General features: G+C 33.2%; 1 protein-coding gene across 1 annotated transcript in view; it reads left to right on the forward strand.

The window, feature by feature from the left end:
- The window catches only part of LMBR1 (limb development membrane protein 1), a 177,891-nt gene that overhangs the window by 139,933 nt on the left and 17,319 nt on the right, over positions 1 to 20,639 (forward strand). Inside the window, exons 11-15 of the mRNA XM_051962658.1 lie at positions 5,348 to 5,424; positions 5,833 to 5,910; positions 9,805 to 9,878; positions 10,134 to 10,224; positions 11,546 to 11,612. Of these exons, the coding sequence (XP_051818618.1) occupies positions 5,348 to 5,424; positions 5,833 to 5,910; positions 9,805 to 9,878; positions 10,134 to 10,224; positions 11,546 to 11,612 (387 nt within the window). The remainder of the gene's footprint in view (positions 1 to 5,347; positions 5,425 to 5,832; positions 5,911 to 9,804; positions 9,879 to 10,133; positions 10,225 to 11,545; positions 11,613 to 20,639) is intronic.

Below are 20,639 nucleotides of genomic sequence, written 5' to 3' on the forward strand. Positions count from 1 at the left end.
AAAATGAGGATTAAACTTAGATATTAGCTAAATTAAGTGCAATCTATAGATGAAGAAATTGAGAACCAGAGAAGAAATTAACATGTGTCTTTCTGTGTTTCTTTGAAATTACTAATTTCCTTACTTCTTACAGAACAACAATATTCCAACCCATTTAAATATTGTAATTTGTTCATCTATGCCCGACTGATGGACATCTTTTTAGTTTACAGTTGTTTTTTTCACCACTATAAAAGAGTAATTATAAATATTTGCATATCTACAGGACTTTTTCCTTTTTTCTTGATTTCTTTTGAGTACTTCTAGGTCAGAGGGCATGCATATTTTAGTAATTTTTTGTATATAATTCCTAATAGTTAGCTTTTCCAGATGGCCAAAATGTCCAGATGGCCAATTGATTAGATGTAGACATGTGCAGAGAGATATCTCAGCAGTTACTGAGACCTCAAAAGGTAAATCTAGGTTTCCCCATATACTGGGGATTAGACCAAATTGAAGACGTTTACTTTGCTTTAGGTGGGTCTTCTTTGTCTTGAATCCCTTTCTCTTACTGCATCACACTTAATTAGGGTCTTTTCTTTTGTTGTTACCTTCTTTTTCAAAATGGGCACCAAGGTTTTTCCCTCCTGCTTTGAATAGCTTTACTTGAGAAAAGGGGAAGAGGAAAGGTTTCATGGATCACAACATGATTAGGTGACCTCCCCCTGTGTAGCAAGACTTGGATTTCTTTTTGAATTTACCTGATCCCCAGCCTTTCATGAGAAGAGCATAGGTAAAATGCTATGTTCTTCCATTTCCTGCTGGGTATGTCCCCTGATGAAAAAGGAAGAGGAAAGGTGTCTGCAAGTGGGAATTACATCTTCTGCTGCTGCCTCCCATTCCCAGTAGAGGGAAGAGAAGAAGAGAGATATCATGCTGTAATTAATCTCATACCTGGTCCAGCCCCTTTGGGAAAGGGGAAAGTTGTCTTCCATTTAATGGTTAGCATATTCATATAAGATGCCAGCTAGGTGATGCAGGGGACAGGACTGGGCCTTGAGTCAGGAAGACTCATCTCCCTCAACTCACATTTGGCCTTTGACACTTTCTAGCTGCTTGACCCTAAGTGGTAAGTCACTTAATCTGTTTGCTTCAATTTCCTCATCTCTAAAATGAGCTGGAAAAGAAAATGGTAAACCACTTCAGTATCTTTGCCAAGAAAACCCCAAATGGGGTCAATGAAGAGTTGGACACGACTGGAAAAATGACTGAATGCAATTCATACTTGGTCATACTCTGTCCATTTTGGTAATTTTGAACACATTTATGTAATCATTCAAAACCCATTTCCTATTACCTGATTCATTATTCCTATCCTCTTTAATCCTTTCACCACCAAATCTCAACTACTTGTCCTTCCAACATGTCCTTTGAATTGCTTGTATATAGGCAACAGAATTGCCTTTATCTTAAAATCTTTTCCTCTTCGATTTTTTCTATCTTTTGACTTATGCAATGACATCCCCTCCTTGGCTACCCTCTCCTCTTCCTCTGTTCCTCTAGGCTCAGAAATTGAGGTGGGGAAATTATTGAATGCTCCTTGCTCCCCATCAAGACTTCTGGGTTCTCTCCCTGCCCCCATGACTCAATAATCTTTGCTTCTTTTGAGGTTCATACAATCCACATTTTCTACCCAAAGTCCTACTAGCTATTGTCTACAGACCTTCAGGACTCTCTTCCTTCTCCAAGGACTTCAATATTTGTACTGTAGTCTCTCTTCTTGACTTGTGCTCTCCTAGCAGTGGACGATATGTACATGTTGAAATGCCTTCCAACACCCAATTGCCGAGTTCCTTGACCTCCCCATTTCCTAGGCCTACATCCTATTTTGGCCACACACAAAGAAGGATAGTCCCTGATATTGCCATCACTCACAAATGCTTCCGTGGTAGACTCAAGACCTCTGAAGCCCCCTCATCTACCCTTATCTCGTGGCTTCCCTTTCTCCTCCTGCTTTCCCATACAAACTCTCCTCTGCCCACACCATGATCTCTCCCAGTCCCTCTTCTTTTCCTCATCTTGACCCTGCCCGGATTAATTCAGCTCCACCCTGTCCTTTTTTTAATTTCTGGCTCCTTTGTCACATCAGTGCTTGTGCTCTATTTGGAGGACTCCCACCATTTGTAGCATTTGTTCCTACACATAACCTGATGAACAAAGTTGGAGAAAACCCTACAACTTTTCTGACTGAGTCTGCTGCAGATTTATGTTATGAAACCTCAACTGAGCTTTTACTACTGCTAGGTGATCCTGCCATAGCTTCCCTATCAACTTATTATTCCACTCTCCACAGGGGCATTTCTAAATCTTTTTCATCTCTTTTCAAACTTCACATAATTCCCTTCCCCCTCCCATCTCAATTGAGAACCTTATGCTATATTTCATTGAAAAAATTGGGGCCTTGACTCAGAGCTCCTTCTCTACTCCTCATGATCTTGTGTCACTCAAATGCCTTCTGCCACTATCTCCTCTTTCACCCCTTGTTGTGTCCTGCTTTCTAGAGCTCCCAAGTTGGGGTGATTAAATATACCTTCCTAGTGGAGAAGTGATAAGGTGGGACTCCTGAGTATGGTGGAAAAATGTAACAAAACCAACACTGAGCACGTGGGACCACATAGACAACTTGCTATTGTATGTAGTTTACCACCTGATATTACTTCCACGTGCTAACACTCTGCTTTAATCACAACACAGGTTGTCACCATCCCCTGACTTCTCAGGAAGGCCGAGAGCCCTTAGGGGAGATGGGGGCCAAACCAGACATTGTTAGAAGGTTCCCTCTGGACTGAAGAGTCTTATACCTCACCTAGAGTTTCCCCACTGACTATGACCCTCTATATATAGGGGTCCTCAAAGTACTGCCTGCAGGCCAGATGTGGCAGCTTTGGACGATTATCCCCCTCACCCAGGGCTATGAAGTTTCTTTATTTAAAGGCCCACAAAACAAAGTTTTTGTTTTTATTATAGTCCAGCCCTCCAACAGTCTGAGGGACAGTGAAATGGTCCCCTATTTAAAAAGTTTGAGGACCCCTGCTCTATAACCCCTGTCTCACACAAAGAGGTGACCCTATTCTTTGCCAAGACAAACCTTTTTTACATGGATAAGCAATCAGTCCCATCCCATCCCATTTCTTCTAGCAAATTGTCTCCGTGATTCCTCTTGTCTGGCTTATTTTAAATCCCTCACCATCTACAGCTACTTCCCTGCCTGCTCCAAATATGCTTCTGTCTCCTTCATCTTTAAATAACCTTCATTTCATTCTTCCATCCTCACTAGCTAATATTCTGTAACTCTTTTGCTTTTTGGGAATAGGCTGTTTACAATAGATGCCTCTCCTTTCTCACCTTTCCTTCTCTTTTTGACCTCCAACCTCATCATTCCTTCAATATTGCTTTCTCCAAAGTTACTGGGGATCTCTTAATTGCCAAATCCAGTGGCCTTTTCTCAGGCTTCTTTCTCACTTCTCTATGCAGCCTCTGACACTGCTGGTCATCTCCTTTTTACTCTCTTTTCTCTAGGTTTTTTTTTTGAGGCCTCGAACTGTTCCTCAGATTCCTTTGCTACCTTCTCATCCAGATAACTTCCTCTGACCACACGGGTTTCTTAGAGTTCTATCCAAGGCCTCTTCTCTAAAGTACTAATTTATTTGGGGATTTCATCAGCTCCCATGGATTTAATTATTATGTCTTTGCTGATTTTCAAATCTACTTGTGTGCTGACCTCCAATCTCACCTTTCAGACTTTTTGATACGAATGTCCAGTAGATATCTTATATGCAATATGTCTAAAAAGCTAAATTTATTATTTTTCTCCCTTTGCCATCCTCGTCATCCCTATCTTTTCTATTACTATAGAGGGCAACACCATCAGTGTAGTTCCTCAGTATGGTAATCTAGAAGACAACCTCAGCTTTACTGTAACTGCCTTATCTAATCTGTTGCCAGAGTATATAGATTTTATCTTCATAAGATTTCTTGGGTACATTCCCTACTCTTAATACTGCCATCACTCTCATGCAAGTTCTCATAATCTGATGTCAGGACTGTAGTAGTAGATTGCTTGTGGGTCTGCTTGCCTCAAATCTCTCCCCACTATAGGCTCCATTCAGTGACAAAGGAATTTTCTAAAGTACAAGTTCAAACATATCCTGCCCTCCCCCTGGTGCCTTTCCTCTATTAATAATTTCCTATTTATTCTACATAGAACTTGTACATGTCTGTTTTTTTGTCTTCCCATTGAATTGTGAACTCCTTGAGGGTAGGGACTTAATTTTTTTAATCTCCAAGCACTTAGCACAACATCTGTCACATAGTACTTAATAAATGTTTATTGGCTGACTGAGTTAAAGCCCTTTCCTTGGCAGTAGGAGAGAGTTGTAAGAAGTCACCTTTCTTTAATTCTTGGTTAGGTCTTAGGCTGTGATTATTCCTTTTTCTGATGCAACAAACTTAGTTGAGGAATTTTCCTTAATGGGAAGGAGTAGAAGGGGAGAGACTTTTTATTTACTTCACCATATATGTTCTTCCAAAATCATTTAAACACTCCCTCCCTTTTTTGTCTTAAAAAGCCATGGATAACTCAATGATATAGAAAAATATATAGAGAAACAGTACCTTTCTTTCCATCAGTGCATTTGAAAGATTTTCATAAAGATCTGTATTCATGGATTTGTTTTAGTGAAAATTATGATATAAAAATACTTTTTTGTATGAGGTGGGAATGGATCTTTTTCTTAATTATTGCCTTATCCTGGATTTGATTAGGTAGGGTAAGATTAAAATTTATTGAATTGAAAAGCTATAATGTGTAATTTGTCCTAAGTTTCTTTTGGTTGGTGAAGAAATAATCTGTTCAGTTGTTATTTGGGTTAGCTAATCTCCCAAGTTAATTAGAAAACTAATTTATTATACTCTATGGAAAGGAATGAGTCTCTTTAGTTGAAGAAAAGGAGAATTAGTTCTGAGTCAGTTATATGAGCTGAAATGTGAAAAGTTACCAATGATTAACAAGTTTTGGATCATCTACTCATGCATTAGATTATACTGCTTTTAGAATTGTAGTTTTTAAAGGAAATCATCATGTCTCTGTTTCAATATGGTGACTTAAAAAAAGCCCTTAAACATGTTTTCAGAGATCAGTCATTACAGGGGCAAATTGTTGAATGGGAGAAAAAATCTCTTGATTTCTATCCCATGACTTGGTTGAAAGACACCTGAAGCAATTTCTTTATCTATGATCAACTGCAAATATTACAGTAAATACTGAAATTGAATCATCACATTTCTTTTTCATTCTTTTCTTGAAAAGAGAGACGAAAAAAGGCTTCAGCCTGGGAACGAAATTTGGTGTATCCTGCTGTCATGGTTCTTCTTCTTATTGAAACAGTAAGAATTTCTTTATGGCTGGAAACAGCAAAATATTGCTTATTCATTCATTCATTCATTTATTTTCAGATTGGCTCTAAAATGCATTGTAGTAGGTAACTTTTAAGTAAAAGTGTAGTTAACTAGCATTCTTTTCAATAAAAGTATCTTCTCACTTGAAAAGTTTGAATGTATCTATCTTATTCAGCATGCCAAAAGTTTTTCTTCACAAACTAAATGTAGATTTCAGATCTTTGGGAGCTTCAGATTTCTTTATTTGTAATGGATATCTGCCAGTTATCTCAAAGGGTTCTGATTACTATGTTACTTGAAGAAAGTTCTGTAAAATCAGCTGTCTTGCCTTATAATGAAAATGAGCTTAATTGAATAATATTCTACCACAGTTAACATCCTCTTTGTTATTTCCAGTCTATTTCAGTCCTACTTGTTGCCTGCAACATTCTTTGCCTCTTGGTTGATGAAACTGCAATGCCAAAGGGATCGAGGGTAAAGTAAAACTTCACCACCTTTTTATTTTACAGAAGTACCTGGGTTTGTCCTTGGAGTATTTCAAAGAGTAAAACTGAAAAAAAATTTTTATCTGTTTAACATAATATATTGAGAATTGTAATATCTTTTTCTTTGTGCAAAAATTAGAGCTTTTCATAGCCTGTTATGATTATTATCCTCTTTCCCAGTATACTTTTTTATTGGAATGGTAAGTATCATTTTTATTCAGATATATGGCTTATATTTAGATAGAAAGTCTAAAATTTATTTTGCCATTTAAAGACAACATAACTTAGTTTTTTCTTTTTCTTTTTTAAAAAAATATTTTTTATTTATTTAAACTTAAGTACAAAATAGAAAAAAAATCATTGCTATGTGTACAGTGGAATATGAGAGGATTCAAAATAAGACACAATTAATTTCCCATTCCAAGAAAGCCTATCTAATAAATACTACACATTGTATTCAGAAGTGTTCTTCTTCTATTTGCTTTTTTATTAATTTTTTTTTGTTCTTTGCTGTGCATCAGTAAGTCTATTACTGGATCTTTCCAACATGGTCGTCCCTTCAAGAACTTGGCCACTAATTTTAGTCTTTATTAAGACTTTGTGGAAGATATAGAAGATACTTAATACAAAATACATATTCACATACACATATTTGTGTCTAAATAAAGGTTACCACAAAATTTCCTATTTGTAGAGAAGTTTTAATAATTATATAATGAGTGCTGATTAATACCACCAGTTATCACTCAGATAAGCAATTTTTTCTATTGTGTTTTTGTAAACAGTATCATTAAAATTATTATAAGTGGCTGCTTTAAAAAGGAATCACTCAGTACTTTTTTTTTTGCTCATTTTAGTGTTTGAACTTTGAAATCCTACTACTACTTCATCTCCTTCACTTCCATCCCTACTATTATAGCCTAAAGACAGAGGTCACTACTGTGAAATTCCTAACCTATATTAGGAGCAAAGTATAGGAAGCTAGAGGAAACCTCAGAATTATCTACCCTAACCCTTTCATTTTATAGATGAAGAAACTGATGTCTTGGGAGATTACTTTTAACTTCTACTCTCAAAGCCCTTTCTTGGAGATGTAAGCTTCTTGAGGGCAGAGACTAGTTTTTTTTGTTCCCTAATACTTTGTATATAGTGAATTCCCAGTAAATATTTATTAAAACAAATTTAGTTATTAAAAATTCTCCATCTCTGACTGTTGTCCTCTTTTTATTTTAACTTGACACAAAACTTTCCAATAAAGTATTCTAGACTATTTCATTTCTCCCAGACTTCATGTTCCTTCTGTACTCTTAGAGAGAACCAGGTACACAGTAGTAAATTAAGTATTGCATATTATATATAGGCTCAATAAATGGTTGCTGAATGGAGGGGCTGAGCTGATGCATCAATATCTGTCTTGGATGGACATTATAGGTAAATATTGAATTGGATTTAGAGTTAATAGGAGGAAGAGAGCTAGATTGCATTTGGGAGATTCATATCTTTAAAAAACCCCAACAAAACTTTAGAATTCTCTATAAAACAAAAACCTATTGAATATCAGTTTTTTGTTTTTTTTTACCAGTGTTCTAAATTGCAAGTCAGAAAATATCATAATCTGTAAAGAGCCAACATTGTAGGTCACTGGAGTGATGTCTAAGGCATATATATATAATTATACATATAAATATATATTATATATAAATAATCTTTAGCATATTACCAATGATGTGTGTAAACACCACCATAAAAAATACAGAAAGATGTAAAACGTCAAGGATTACAGATAGACATCCTGCTGACTGTGCTATCCCCTACTTGACATTCAGAGGTCTAGAAGAAGGCTTCTAGCATTCAGGCTAGATACATGGTATGCATCAGTGAGTAAGTGTAGATATTAAGTACTCACATTATTAAGGTCACGGATCCAATGAATCATTGAAGAAGAATGGGTTTATGAATGAACTCACTCTTCTCCATGCCTTTTCCTTAGCTTTGCTATTTTCAGTTCAGCTCATAAAAATTCATTGAGTTTCTATTGCATGTTTGGCATGAGCTGGATGCTGAGAACCCAGGGACAAACAGCAAGCCCTCCAGTTGCCTTTAGAGACTTTATGTTCTGGGTGGGGAGAATTAAGCATAATAATATGCATATAGGTAAGTAAGAAGGAAATATATAAGCAATAAATCCAGTGGGGCAGAAAGTCTGTGAGGAAATTCAGAAGGGCTTTATGTAGAAGGCTGCACTTTGAAGGGAATTAGAAATATTAAGAAACTGTAGAATAAAGGGAGAACATAACAAGATGAAGGGGACAGCTGGTCCAAAGGCAGTATATGAAATACTATGTAAGGGCACCGACAGTGGGATATTGTAATGGGATACAAATTGGGATAATAAGATATCAGTCTGTAGGAATTCAGAGTCATGAGTGTAACAAAGAGCTTTCTATGCCAAAATCAGGTTTGTATTTTATTGTAAAGGCAATAGGAAGGCACTGAAGCTTCTTGAGTAGCAGAGGGACATTGTCCCACTTATGCTATGGGAATTTTGAAATGTTCCCTTTCCCAGACAACTGAACTGCTTTCCCCCCAACATTTAAATAGTTCCTGAAATTCCTTCTTCTCTACCCTGGTTTGATTAAAGGAAAGCTGATAGATTCCTAGTCTGTGTCATGATTATTACTCCTTGATTTTTAAGTAAACCTGACTGTTGTATTTACATCCAAATATGACTTATTTATTAGTCTTAAATTTATATTTGATTGCTTATGTGACATTTAGCTTTTATCCTATTGTTAATATGGATTGAGTTTTATAATATGGCCCAAATTCCCTTTATTTTTCTCTCTCTTCCATGTATGATTATTGCATTAGAATTTCATATAGAGACTCCCTTTTATTCATTACCCAGAATTGCTATACTTTCAAATTTCATTCTGAGGCTTGAAAAAAAATTTTTTTATAATAATGATAAAAAGACCATGAGCTATTTTTAATAGTTGCTATTAAATCACAAATAGGCTAATCAGTTTCTTGGTATAGAAACTTTCATGAACAATCCTTTTTGTTATCTCTAAAAATATTTCTCTTGTTTGACAAACTGAATTGGCTCCATAGTTTTTCCCATTTTTAAACATTGAATTTCTTTTGATTGACTAGTCTGTTATTTTTAATATTGGTGTTGTTTTCTGGCTTCTTAAATTATGGACATAATCCCTTCTTCTTTAAAAATTTATATTATGGTTGAAGATATGCTTTGAGGTATTCTTCATGTGTTTTCTGAATAACTAAGACAGGGAGATATATCTCTTTTTTTTTAGCCTTTGATCTGTGTCTCAAGAAGGCTTTGGGGAATAGCAAATTTGTTTTCTTTTTTAAAGTACAAGAACAAATTGGACATACCCATTTGCTTTTGGAGTTTTTGTTTGTCACAAAGAAATGTGCATGGTGCCTCATATTTTAAATTGCATCATTGTTGTGACATATTTCAGTATCAAGGTGACTATGCAATCTATTATGGTGGGATTATATTAGTTTTTATTAATTTTCCCCTCAATGATTTCTCTTCCCAGTCCCAATTTCTTCTAATATAGCAATACAATCCTTTTTCTCTCTTAAAAGTATGTCAATACTTGAGCACCTTGCAAGATAAGTAAAGGAATTACATATGCTATGTCTGAAGTATTATGAAGTAATTCAAAATCTTAAAGAGTGAAACGAAGAAGCTGTATTCTAAACGTCCTGTTTTATTTGTCTTTGAAAAATTCTTTACCCCCAAAAGTAATAATTTTTATCAAAGTCCAACATGTATCAAAGTTATTAAATTTAGAAAAAATAAATGTCTGTACCACTGAAATTTTGAAAGGTTTAATGTTTTTCTTTCTAGGGGCCTGGCATAGGAAATGCTTCCCTTTCTACTTTTGGTTTTGTGGGAGCAGCACTTGAAATAATTTTGATTTTGTATCCTTTTTAAAAGTAGGAATTCTGTCTGCTAGCAAGTATTCTGTCTAGTTTTCTGGGACACTGGTAGTTTACTAAGACACTTTCCTGGGAAGGGGGAGAATAGACCAGCACAATTCTTCTCAAGCACTCGAAGTGTTTTTTTGTTTTGTTTTGTTTTGTTTTTCCTTTGGTTCTTAAGGCTTTTTGGAGACTGCTGAGAACCGAAGTGAAACTTGCATTCCTTTGGAGAGCTTTTCTCCTTGATTCTCACAGTTACCTTATGGTTTCCTCGGTCGTTGGCTTCTACAGCCTCCGCTTTTTTGGGAGCTTTACTCCCAGGAAGGATGACACAACTATGACAAAGGTAAGGTAAAGACTGAGGTGGTGATTTGCCACCCAAGACATACTGACTGTTTTATTTAGTAATTGCCCTGAATGGCTCATTTACTGCGATCAGTATTTGTTTGTAAGCTGCGCAAACACAAACTGGAAGATTTTCAAAATGCTGAATGAGTGGGAAAAAGGATGTGCTCTGTTTAGTTTGGATGGCATCCATTCACTTGTAAAACGCCTGAAATAGCAGAGCTTGTTAACCAGCTATAGAAAAGTTAGTGAAAGGACTCCTCTCCCCCCCTCCCCAGACCCCTCAATGAAAACGTATTGCTAATGAGTAACTTTGATTGTGCTAACTGTACTTCAGGAGCTTGTTTGAAATCTGAAGAACTTAGTTGCTACAAGTAGTAGAGACAAAGTATTTCAAATTTGAATAATTAAAATAAGACTAAAGGCTTATTCTTTACATTTTGCCACCTGAAGTTAATTTGACTTTCCCAATTTGACACTGGTTTCAAAAAACCCAAAATCTTACATAGTAATTCAAACAAAATGTCCAAACATTTTGTTAAAGTAATAACAAATTGAGAAGAAAAATTAACATTTTCCTGTTGTTTTCATATGTTTCATATGGATGGTTTTATTTGATTATTGGAAAAGTTCTGGAGAAAGCCTAAAAGTATTGATTTTATTTTGCTAAAACTTTTTAGAAGACATGTTTAGATCTATCTTAAGAGAGGCATGACATCTGATTTAACTGTCTGAAAATGCTAGTATTTTCTGATTATTTTAATATAAAGATCTGTTTTAATAATATGCTTTATTTCAAAATATAAGATAATAACAAAGCTTGATATAAATGAGGGATTGATTTGTAGAATATATGTAGGTTTGTGCCTATGATTATTTGTTGTTAAGTCTTATAAGTGTTAAAGAAATGAGAAAGTTAGTGGAAATGAAAATATTTGATGCTATTTTGATTTTTTTTTTTTTTTGGTATAGGTCACATCTAAGTGAATATGTAATTTTTTAAAAATCAACACCAATTTTTTTTCAAATTAACATCAAGTTCACAATCAGTACTGACTTCCATAAATCATATTCTTTTATCTCTTAAGTGATAGGGTTAAGTGATAGCTTTAATATGGTATTTTTGAAATATCTTTTAGGAATTCAGAATGTAATGTTAAATGTACACTCAGAAAAAGGGTTTCTTACTGGCTTTTCAGTTCTATATTAAAATTACAAACTTTCATTAAAAATTATTCAAGATTACAAATTTTCTAGAAGTTTAATAATTTTTTTTCTTCCACCTACTATTTAACTATCTTCTTTTTTCTTTCCTGAAACAGATAATTGGAAATTGTGTTTCACTTTTGGTCTTGAGTTCTGCACTACCTGTGATGTCAAGAACCTTGGGTAAGTTTAACTGAAAATTTAACTGAAAATTCGTTCTACTTTTGAGAACTTTGGTTAACACTTTGACATGTGATCTTTATTTAGGAAGTTTTTCCTTAAAGACTTGATAACTTCTTGAAACACATCATCATTATTTTGTTTATTTTATACTCACTTCTTATGTAATCACACTTTAACCTGCAAAGAATTGGAAATGGTAGGAACAAGGAACAAGTAAAGATCAAACATTTTTCACATGGTAATGTTGTCTCATCAAATTATATGAATGTTTTCACATGACCATATCACCTTTTCAGTCCTCTATTGAACAAACTATAAACCCAAAGATTCTTTAATGGGAAGAAAATATAATAGAAACATTTTTTAAAAAGTATGTGACAAAAGAAATAATATTTAAGCTAAATCCAGAAAACATTAAAATTTCAGGAAGTTAATACTCACTAAAGGTATATTTTACCATCATAGAAATGTGCAGGTCATTAGTGGTTTTAATTTTTGGATTTACAGAGATTTTCAGTAATATTTTTAATTAAAGAAAAATTTTCCTTTGTGTACACATATTTGAACTAGTCTCTTTATCAGCTTGTCTTTTACAAAGCAATATGTAGAATGCTTCCTTCTTGAATCTTTCACAAAACGTTATTTCTAAATAAAATTTTTCTTTAGTTAAACTATGTTAGATTAAACTATGTGTAGATCTACACATCTTTAGCTTGTGGGAATTTTTGGAAATGCCATTAGGTAACTAAGATGAATTGATCATTTTAAAATTGCTAATGATATTAAGTGCCTTAGTTTTTAGCTTTTATAGAACTTCTGTTGTTTATGTAAAAGAGAAAAATGTAGGTTGTGCCAAGAAATTTCAAAGCTTTGTAGTTTTGCTCAAAATTCTCACACATAATTTCATTTTTAGTAAAAGTTAAAACTTTGTATAAACATGACAAAGAACTATTCTAAATGCTAATATGGCTTTCTTTTCTCTCTCTCTCTTTTTTTTTTCTCTGTTACCTTGGCTTTTAAGTATAGTATGTCATTGTTTTGACATCTGCCTGTAGTGTGCTTATCTCTGAAATGTGAAATATATACAGTTTAGTGATAGGAAATCAAATTTGACTATTTGTATTATGACATTTCACAAATAACTTTTGTGGTATTGTACACACCATGCCATTTTAGCACTAGTATAATTCATTTATGCACTGTAATTTAAGATTAACTGTTGGTAATAATATGAACTGATTCTCTGGAAAAAAAAAAAAAGTGCACACACTGTGCACTGTTGCTAATACAAAGAAAACAAATTAATGACAAAACTCACTTTTTGAAGACCAACAAATGAAATTCCTGAATAGTTTGCCATAGAGATAAATAAAAGAATAAAACAGAAGAAAGGAAAAGAAAGATAGGACAATTAAAATGCAGCTAACAAATGCCTGGACCCAGCTGTCCAAACAGGATTAATAGAGTGCATTAGAGTACAGTGAGTCATGTGGTGCTTTGCAAAATATCAACATGCATTGCATTACATGTTATGCCCAATGGCACTGAATAGATGAAAAGAAATAAATACGTTAAACAGATTCATAGAGGCTTTTCACAGTATTAAAAAAGCAAGGTTCTAGGCAAAAAGAAAAAAAAAAACCTGGATTTTAGAATTATGGGAAAGGCAAACTAGAGAAAGTTATCAAATAATTCACATATTAACCTTTTAGAATTGAGTATTTGAATTTAAGAAGATAAAATGTAGGCAGTTGTGGATATTGTACTTAAGTATAATTGAGGATTTTTGATCATCTAGTTATGTCTCCGAGATAGGGGGTAGAGTTGTTAAATACAACTGAATATCAAGCTTTACAATTGTTCTCTTTATTTCAGAGCTTCTTCTCAGTAAATCCTGGTCATCAGTGTAGTGTCATATGCCTCTGAAATCAACTAGCAGTACAATATTGTTTAGACTGAAATGTAACTAGGACCTAATGTGAGGTATAGTGAGAAAAATAATAACATGAGTTTTTCCTTTTAAAATAATTACTTTTTAAATTATAAACAGTCCTGAAATGAATTTGGATAGTAGTTGTATTAGAGCAAATAGTTTGAAGCAGTGATATTTTTGCTTCAAAAGTCAAAGCATTCTATGTTTACATTAAAAACAAGTCAATAGCTAATGAATGACATATTATTAGAATTATGTAATTTTGAGTTATTTTACTGAGTGACTATTATGATATCTAGTTTGCTTTTTTTTTCCAAGAAGAAAAGATCATGTTTTTTTGATAGATTTTTCACACAAAAGAGAAAAATGGAACTATACAAATATATATTAGTTTCAGGAACATTGAAACCTTAGTCAAATATTATCAATATATTGCATATATCATTGAGAATTAAATTGTGTTAATCATATCTACATTCTTTTTTTATAGCTACATTCTTATGAATGAAATGAATAATAGTTGTGATGTTATAGTCCACTAAAAGTACAAAGAAACATTATTCTAAATGTCTGCTAAAACTCTTAAAAGATATTATTTTTAGCTTATTTGGATATTTAGACATGTTTAGAATTAAGATTTTGATGGCCTCAAAATTTTATGAGTAGGGCTTTTAGCTGTATTATTTGTTATTTGTTTAATTGATTGGCAGATGACCATAGTAGGTGATCATCAATGTATACACATATCCAGTTTTTTCTAATATTAAAATATATTAAGTTTTTTGTTAAAGTTTTCCGAGTAAAAATAAATTCTGACCAAAAAGCATGTTTTTAATTTTTTAATTGTTTACATGCTATGTGTTTTGCCTTGAGGATATAACTAATACTTATAGATATTTTGTACTCTTTATTTTAAAATCTCTTTTAACTAAAGGTGAAAAGGATTCCCAGAAATAATTTATGTAAATTAGATCAAATAGATATTTCTAGGAAAGTCTCCACTGTGTCAAAATAAAATTCACGAATAATTAAAAATTATATCAATAGATTTCAAAGTATTTTGATCAACCCCTCTGTTTAATCATTATTTAACAACTATTTTGTTTTCTTTCTGATATATTTTCTGCATATAAGATACAATTAAATATTGTATTCTTAGACAACAATTCTGTCAGTTTCTCAAATGCTCCTTAAATTTGTTTTAATCACCTCCTCACACATTTCTCTTCCAGTGCCCATACAATCTGTCATCTTCTTAAGGGAGATAAAGTGGATTATTCTTCTTTGTTTCCTTTATGAGGGGAGTCTGTTTAAAAACCAGTCTTTTTAGAAAAGGGCTTTATGTAGGCTTTTGTAAATGTATCTCTAAATCTTTCCTTCTTCAGTCCTTTTTATCTAACACTGGAAGAAATGACTCACAAATACTTTTTAAAATGAAAAATAAAAGTGACCAAATGTTTAATTGCTAAGTGAATATATAACATTTGACTGATAATAAAAATTTTATTTGAATTCATAATGAAAAATCATTAGTAACATTAAAAAGTTATATATACATTAACATGAAACAAATTTATTGTATGTTCTTGATTGTCACTTGTTGGTTCTTATTGTTCTTATGGCTAAAGATAAACAATGTTACACTCACATATATGAGTAATTATATGTATGTATGTGTATACATATGTGTGTTTATATGTGTACATGAGTGTATATGTTTGAATTGATGTGTAAACTATTTAAACACATGTTTTCTGAGTGTAGAAATCTGTAGGTAAATATTAGAAGGAATTGTCTAAATAAACTCTAATTCTTTAAATTCTGATAATTAAGAATTCAAGACTATTCAAATTTAAGGACATAAAATTCTGAGAAAATTCCCTGGGACAGTAAGGCTGATTGGCTCTGTATGATCAGAAATCTGTTGATAAATATTCAGATTAATTCAACTCACAACTTATTAAGAACCAACTATATGTCAAGTATTGTGTGTTATTTATAATACAAACATAGATACAGCACAGACATTGCCTTCTAGAAACTAAAAGGAAAGAAAGATATGTACACAAATAAGTGTTAGAAGGGAGAATGTGATTAGTTGCAAAGGTGAGAACTAGTCAAAATAATATGAGGTTGATGATGGAGAGACTACTTTCCAGGCTGGGTTTGAAGGGATTCAGAGAAGGCTTCATTTTGGAATTAGCATTTAGATTAGAGGATTTACATCTGGAATCCCTTCATTTTATAAATGAGAAAACTGAAACACAGAAGTCTCTCACAGGTAGTAAGTGCTAAAAGCCAGATTTGAATTGAGAACCTCTGATTCCAAGTCCAGTGTTGTGTATAGCACAGCTGCTCAGGGGTTCAGTTTAATGGGTATAATATTGACACACAGCGGTCTGATTTCCATATAGCACACAAAATTTATAGCATTAAGGTTTTCTGGTATGTGTTTTTAGAACTAGCTGCTGGAAGGTGGTTTCATATTCCCCAAAATTAGTTGTAGATAGTCAGCTTCCATTGTTGCTAGCTCATATTCATAAAGAAATGACTGTAACTGAGTATTGCCACACAGCCTTTTGGAAAGGACCTTTTTAGCAGAGTAGTGGGGGATGGAAACAGATTGCAAACAGTTAAGGAAGAAAGTGGATAGAAAGAAAGTAAAGGTGATTAGTATGAATTATTCTTTTTAGACATTTGATAGAGATAAAAGTGAGAGGGAAAAGGTCCAAGTATACAAAAATATTGATAGCATTCTATTATTAAGTGGTTTTTAGTCATACCTGACTCTCTCTGACCCTATTTTTTTTTCTCGGCAAAGATAAAGGAGCAAAAGATAAAGTTTACCATTTCCTTCAGCTCATTTTACAGATAAGGAAACTGAGGCAAACAGAGTTAATTGACTTGCCCAGGGTCACACAACTAAAATATGTCTGAGGCCAGATTTTGAACTTGGAAAGATAAGTCTTTCTGACTCCAAGCCTGGTTTTCTGGCATTGCACCACTTAACATTCTCCCTTGTAGCAAAAAACTGGAAACTATCAGCATGACCCATTAATTGGGCAGTAGTTTGACAAATTATTGAATTATGCAAATGCATTGAATATTATTATGCTATAATGCAGTGGTGTTAAACTCAAATAGAAATGGATCCCTTTAGGCTACATTTAATTTAGGAAAACTCAGATTAAGATTATTTGTGTTTTATTGTTAAATTTTTTATATTTTTAAACATTGCTCAATTATGTTTTAATCTGATTTATGTTGTACTTTGAATTATGGGCCAGTAGGCTCCAAGTGTGACACCTCTAGAGATGGGTTCAAAGAAACTTCAGAAGACTTATAAGAACTGATGCAGAATAAAGGGAGCAAAAAGAGAAAAAAAATTAAGATGATTCAAGTATTGTAAAGAAAAATAGCTCTGAGAGCCTTAAGAACTACGATCAATGTAATGACCAACCATGGTTCCAGAAGATAAGTGGTAAACCATGCTTGCCATCTCTTGATTGAGAAATAGTAGACTTGCAGAACGAGATGTATATTTTCAAATATGGCATACATATGCTACATGGATGGACTTTGAAGGTTTGGGTGGAGAATTGATGGGATACATCTGGGTTATGATGATGCAAAAAAAAAAGAAGAAAAAGACAAGAACACTGATGAAGCATTAATTAAATTGTTTAGAAGAGAAGAGAAAAAGTTCAGAGGGTCAGATAAAACAGGACACCATTGAAACTGAGGTATTGAATTTATTACACACTTTAAAAAAATTATGTGCTAAAAATTTGCAATTGGCTCCCTGTTGCTGCATTGTTGCTCCTTGTTTGGCATTCAAAACCTTCTCTTAATAACCTTCTCCTGTCTCTTCAATCTTCTTAAATCTTACTCCCTGACACATATTCTTCAGTCCAGTGACACTAACCTGCTGCATGTTCCTTGAGCAAAACACTCCATCTCTCAGCTCCTGATATTCTCTGTGGCTGTTCCTCATGCTTGGAACACTCTCCTTCTTCCAGTCTTCCCTGGCTTCTTTGAAGTTTCCACTAAAATTTTGGTTTTTTTTCCTTTTTTACTGGAAATCTTCTTAAGCTAGAGGTAGTAGGTGGCACAGTGGAGACAGTTTTGGGCTAGGAGTCAGAGAAATCTGGGTTCAAAACCAGCCTCAGACACTAGTGGTGTGACCTTGGGCAAATCGCTTAGCTTCTGTTTGCCTCAATTTCCTCATCTGCAAAATGGAGATAATAACAGCACTTAACTTACAGGGTTATTGTGAGAATCAAATGAGATATTTGTAAAGCTCTTAGTATATTGTTGTTACGGCATAAATGCTTAATTCTCTTCCTCCTAAGCTTTTAATTTTAATGGCTTTCCTCTGTTAATTATGTCCTCTATATCCTGCATATATTTGTTTGCATATTGCTTCTTCTATAAAGATTGTGGGCTCTTTGAGGACCAGGACTTTTTCTTGCTCTCTTGTGGTATCCCTTGCACTTAGCACAGAGCCAACACATAGTAGGTTCTTAATAAGTGTTTAGTGATTGGACATATATAAACTTGTTCTCTTCTTTGTAAATTTATGTTTAGTGTTCATCAGGTTAATACCTAAAAAATTAAAAACAGAATTTTAAAGAAGAACAAGTTTTGCAATGAAGAATTTTAATAATAAGAGAGAGTATATGGACACCAACATGATTAGAAAATAGAGTCAAAGAAAGGATTTTTTTGTTTGGAGTTTAAGAAATACGAGTTTTTTTATAGATTGGAGAAGGATCCATTTGAGTGGAAATATTGAAGTGTTTTCCATTGATGCAGCTAGAAGGCTTCACAAAGATGAAGGCTATCTTTTCCCTTCAAACTGGAAGAGGAAGAGATAAATAAAGGAAGTTTCAGACATTTAGAAGAATTGAGAGAGAAGATGAAATCACAAAAACCTGATTATTTCCTCTTTATATGAGCCTAGTCTTTTCATTGAAAAATTCATGTACTGAGAAATGAAGTGAAATAGGATTTAAAGAGAGAAAAAATGTTTGGAACAGTAATTTCAGAAACTGATTATTAAAATTAAAAAAAAGAAGTGTTACACAACAGCAGTAACTTTTTTGAGATTAGATAGCATCAGTTTGTTTTGTTTTAGTCACCACTTATTTGGTGGCAAGCAGTATTAGGAGTACCACGGGAATAATTTTAGGAGTTAGGAGGTTGGGATTGGGGAAAGCAAAGCATTACTTAGATTTTTGTCTGTACCATAATTGTTTTAGAAATAATTTGAATTTTTCACTCGAAAAGAGTTTCCAGAAGGATCACTCTGGAAAGGCTCTTTGGAAGTAATTTAGTCAGACTCAGGACTATGTGTAAAAATGTAGAGATCAGAACCAGAAATTAAGGTAAAGTGTGATTTATGCCAAGAATAATTAAAGATCTTTGATGCTTAAGCTGTTGAAAGAAATGGTGAAAATAAATCAGCTTTTTATTTAATTACCCATTTTTCAGCAGCAACAGTTTGGAGCTATTGTCATTACACACAGTACCTTCTAATTTTGAACTCTAGTTTGATGATTTGACTATACATAAATATCTGATTCTGAAATGACAAACTTGTCAATAATCAATTGTCAAGAATTGCCCATTACATTTTATTGTGATAATTAATACTTGCCATTTCTAATATTTTCTGACTCTTGTCTTGAATAAAGTTTTTGTGGTATACAAGTGGGGCTTTTGGTAGTTTATAAGAATTTAGGATTCGGGACTAAGAAATTAATGAGGCTATTTTCCAAAATATTCTTCACAGCTCTCTCATGTTCATTTTCATAATGAAACCAGCAAGTGTCAACTTATATATTGATTTGGTTTTTATGTATTCTTGTCTCTGTTTTCTCTACTTTATTTCTCTACTTTAAATGCCATATATATTGGCACATGCATTGCAATTATCTTTATGGTGGTCTTTTTGTGTATGCTTTTCATAAATACAAGTCAAGGTGACTAGGGCCCCATAAAATTACAATCTTATTGCATTTGAACAAATTGACAGTTGCCAGCTCCTATTTTTACTTCTCCATGGAGAATATAGCAATCTTTTTTTTCTATTTGTTTTCAATTTTCTATTTGTCTTTCAGTGTAGTCTTTTTGTAGTTGTCTGTGCATACATCTGAGCATCTCAAGTATATTTTAAAGTCCTTACTATAGGAACTGCATGGTGTTCTACAATGATGCTTTATTTTCAATTATTCCCTTCCCTCTCCTTTCCTTGTCATTGTTCAGACCAGTGTAAGATAGAAGTGGATAAGGTTTGAAATTCTCCCCTTCCCCCCAAATTAGAATTTAGACATCTGAATGTTATTTTAAACCAAAACATGTAGTTTCCTGGTCTATCTACTAGAATTGGTTTATTGCATTAATAAAAGTGTGAATTAGGAAACTTAAAAAAAAAAACAAAACCTTATTTCTATTTAAGAAAGTGCTTGGAATCAGTCAGAGAGATAATAGTCTGTTTATAGTTCAGGAAGTTTTATGAGATCTAACATAAGGAATTGTTTTCTCTTAAACTAGCTATTAAATCTTAAAGTATGTGGTAAAATGTATAGTATTCAAGAGACTGATTTTTATTTATTTTTAATAAGATAATTATTAGCTAGCTACTAGCATTTTCAGATTTTAGAAAACTTAACAAAAACCTACTTATGAATATTTATAACATTTTAACAATCATTTCAAGAAGAGTGGAGAAAAGTTTGCTCTATCTTTTCCACATGGAATATAATGCACTCAAGGGGAAAAGAATGAAAACTTAGAAAGGAATGAAGTTAGCATTATTAAATACTTAAATAGCATTAAAAATTAAGATTAAAAATTAAGAAAACTCATGAGAGTTAAATGGCTATTCCTAAGGAAAAGTAATCAGAGTAAGTAAAATTTTAAAATAATTAGATTGTGAGTTAATTCTCTTTAATTAGAAACATATTCAAATTGACCTTGAAAAACTGAAATATCATGCCCAAATTGGCTAAACAAAAAGTAAGAGTTTGTGCTCTGTGGACAGAAACATTACCAAGAATACTGAATGCTGAAAGAACCAGGAGTCATAGAAG

The sequence above is a fragment of the Antechinus flavipes genome, chromosome 5 (genome assembly GCF_016432865.1).
Source record: "Antechinus flavipes isolate AdamAnt ecotype Samford, QLD, Australia chromosome 5, AdamAnt_v2, whole genome shotgun sequence".
Lineage (NCBI taxonomy): Eukaryota > Metazoa > Chordata > Mammalia > Dasyuromorphia > Dasyuridae > Antechinus > Antechinus flavipes.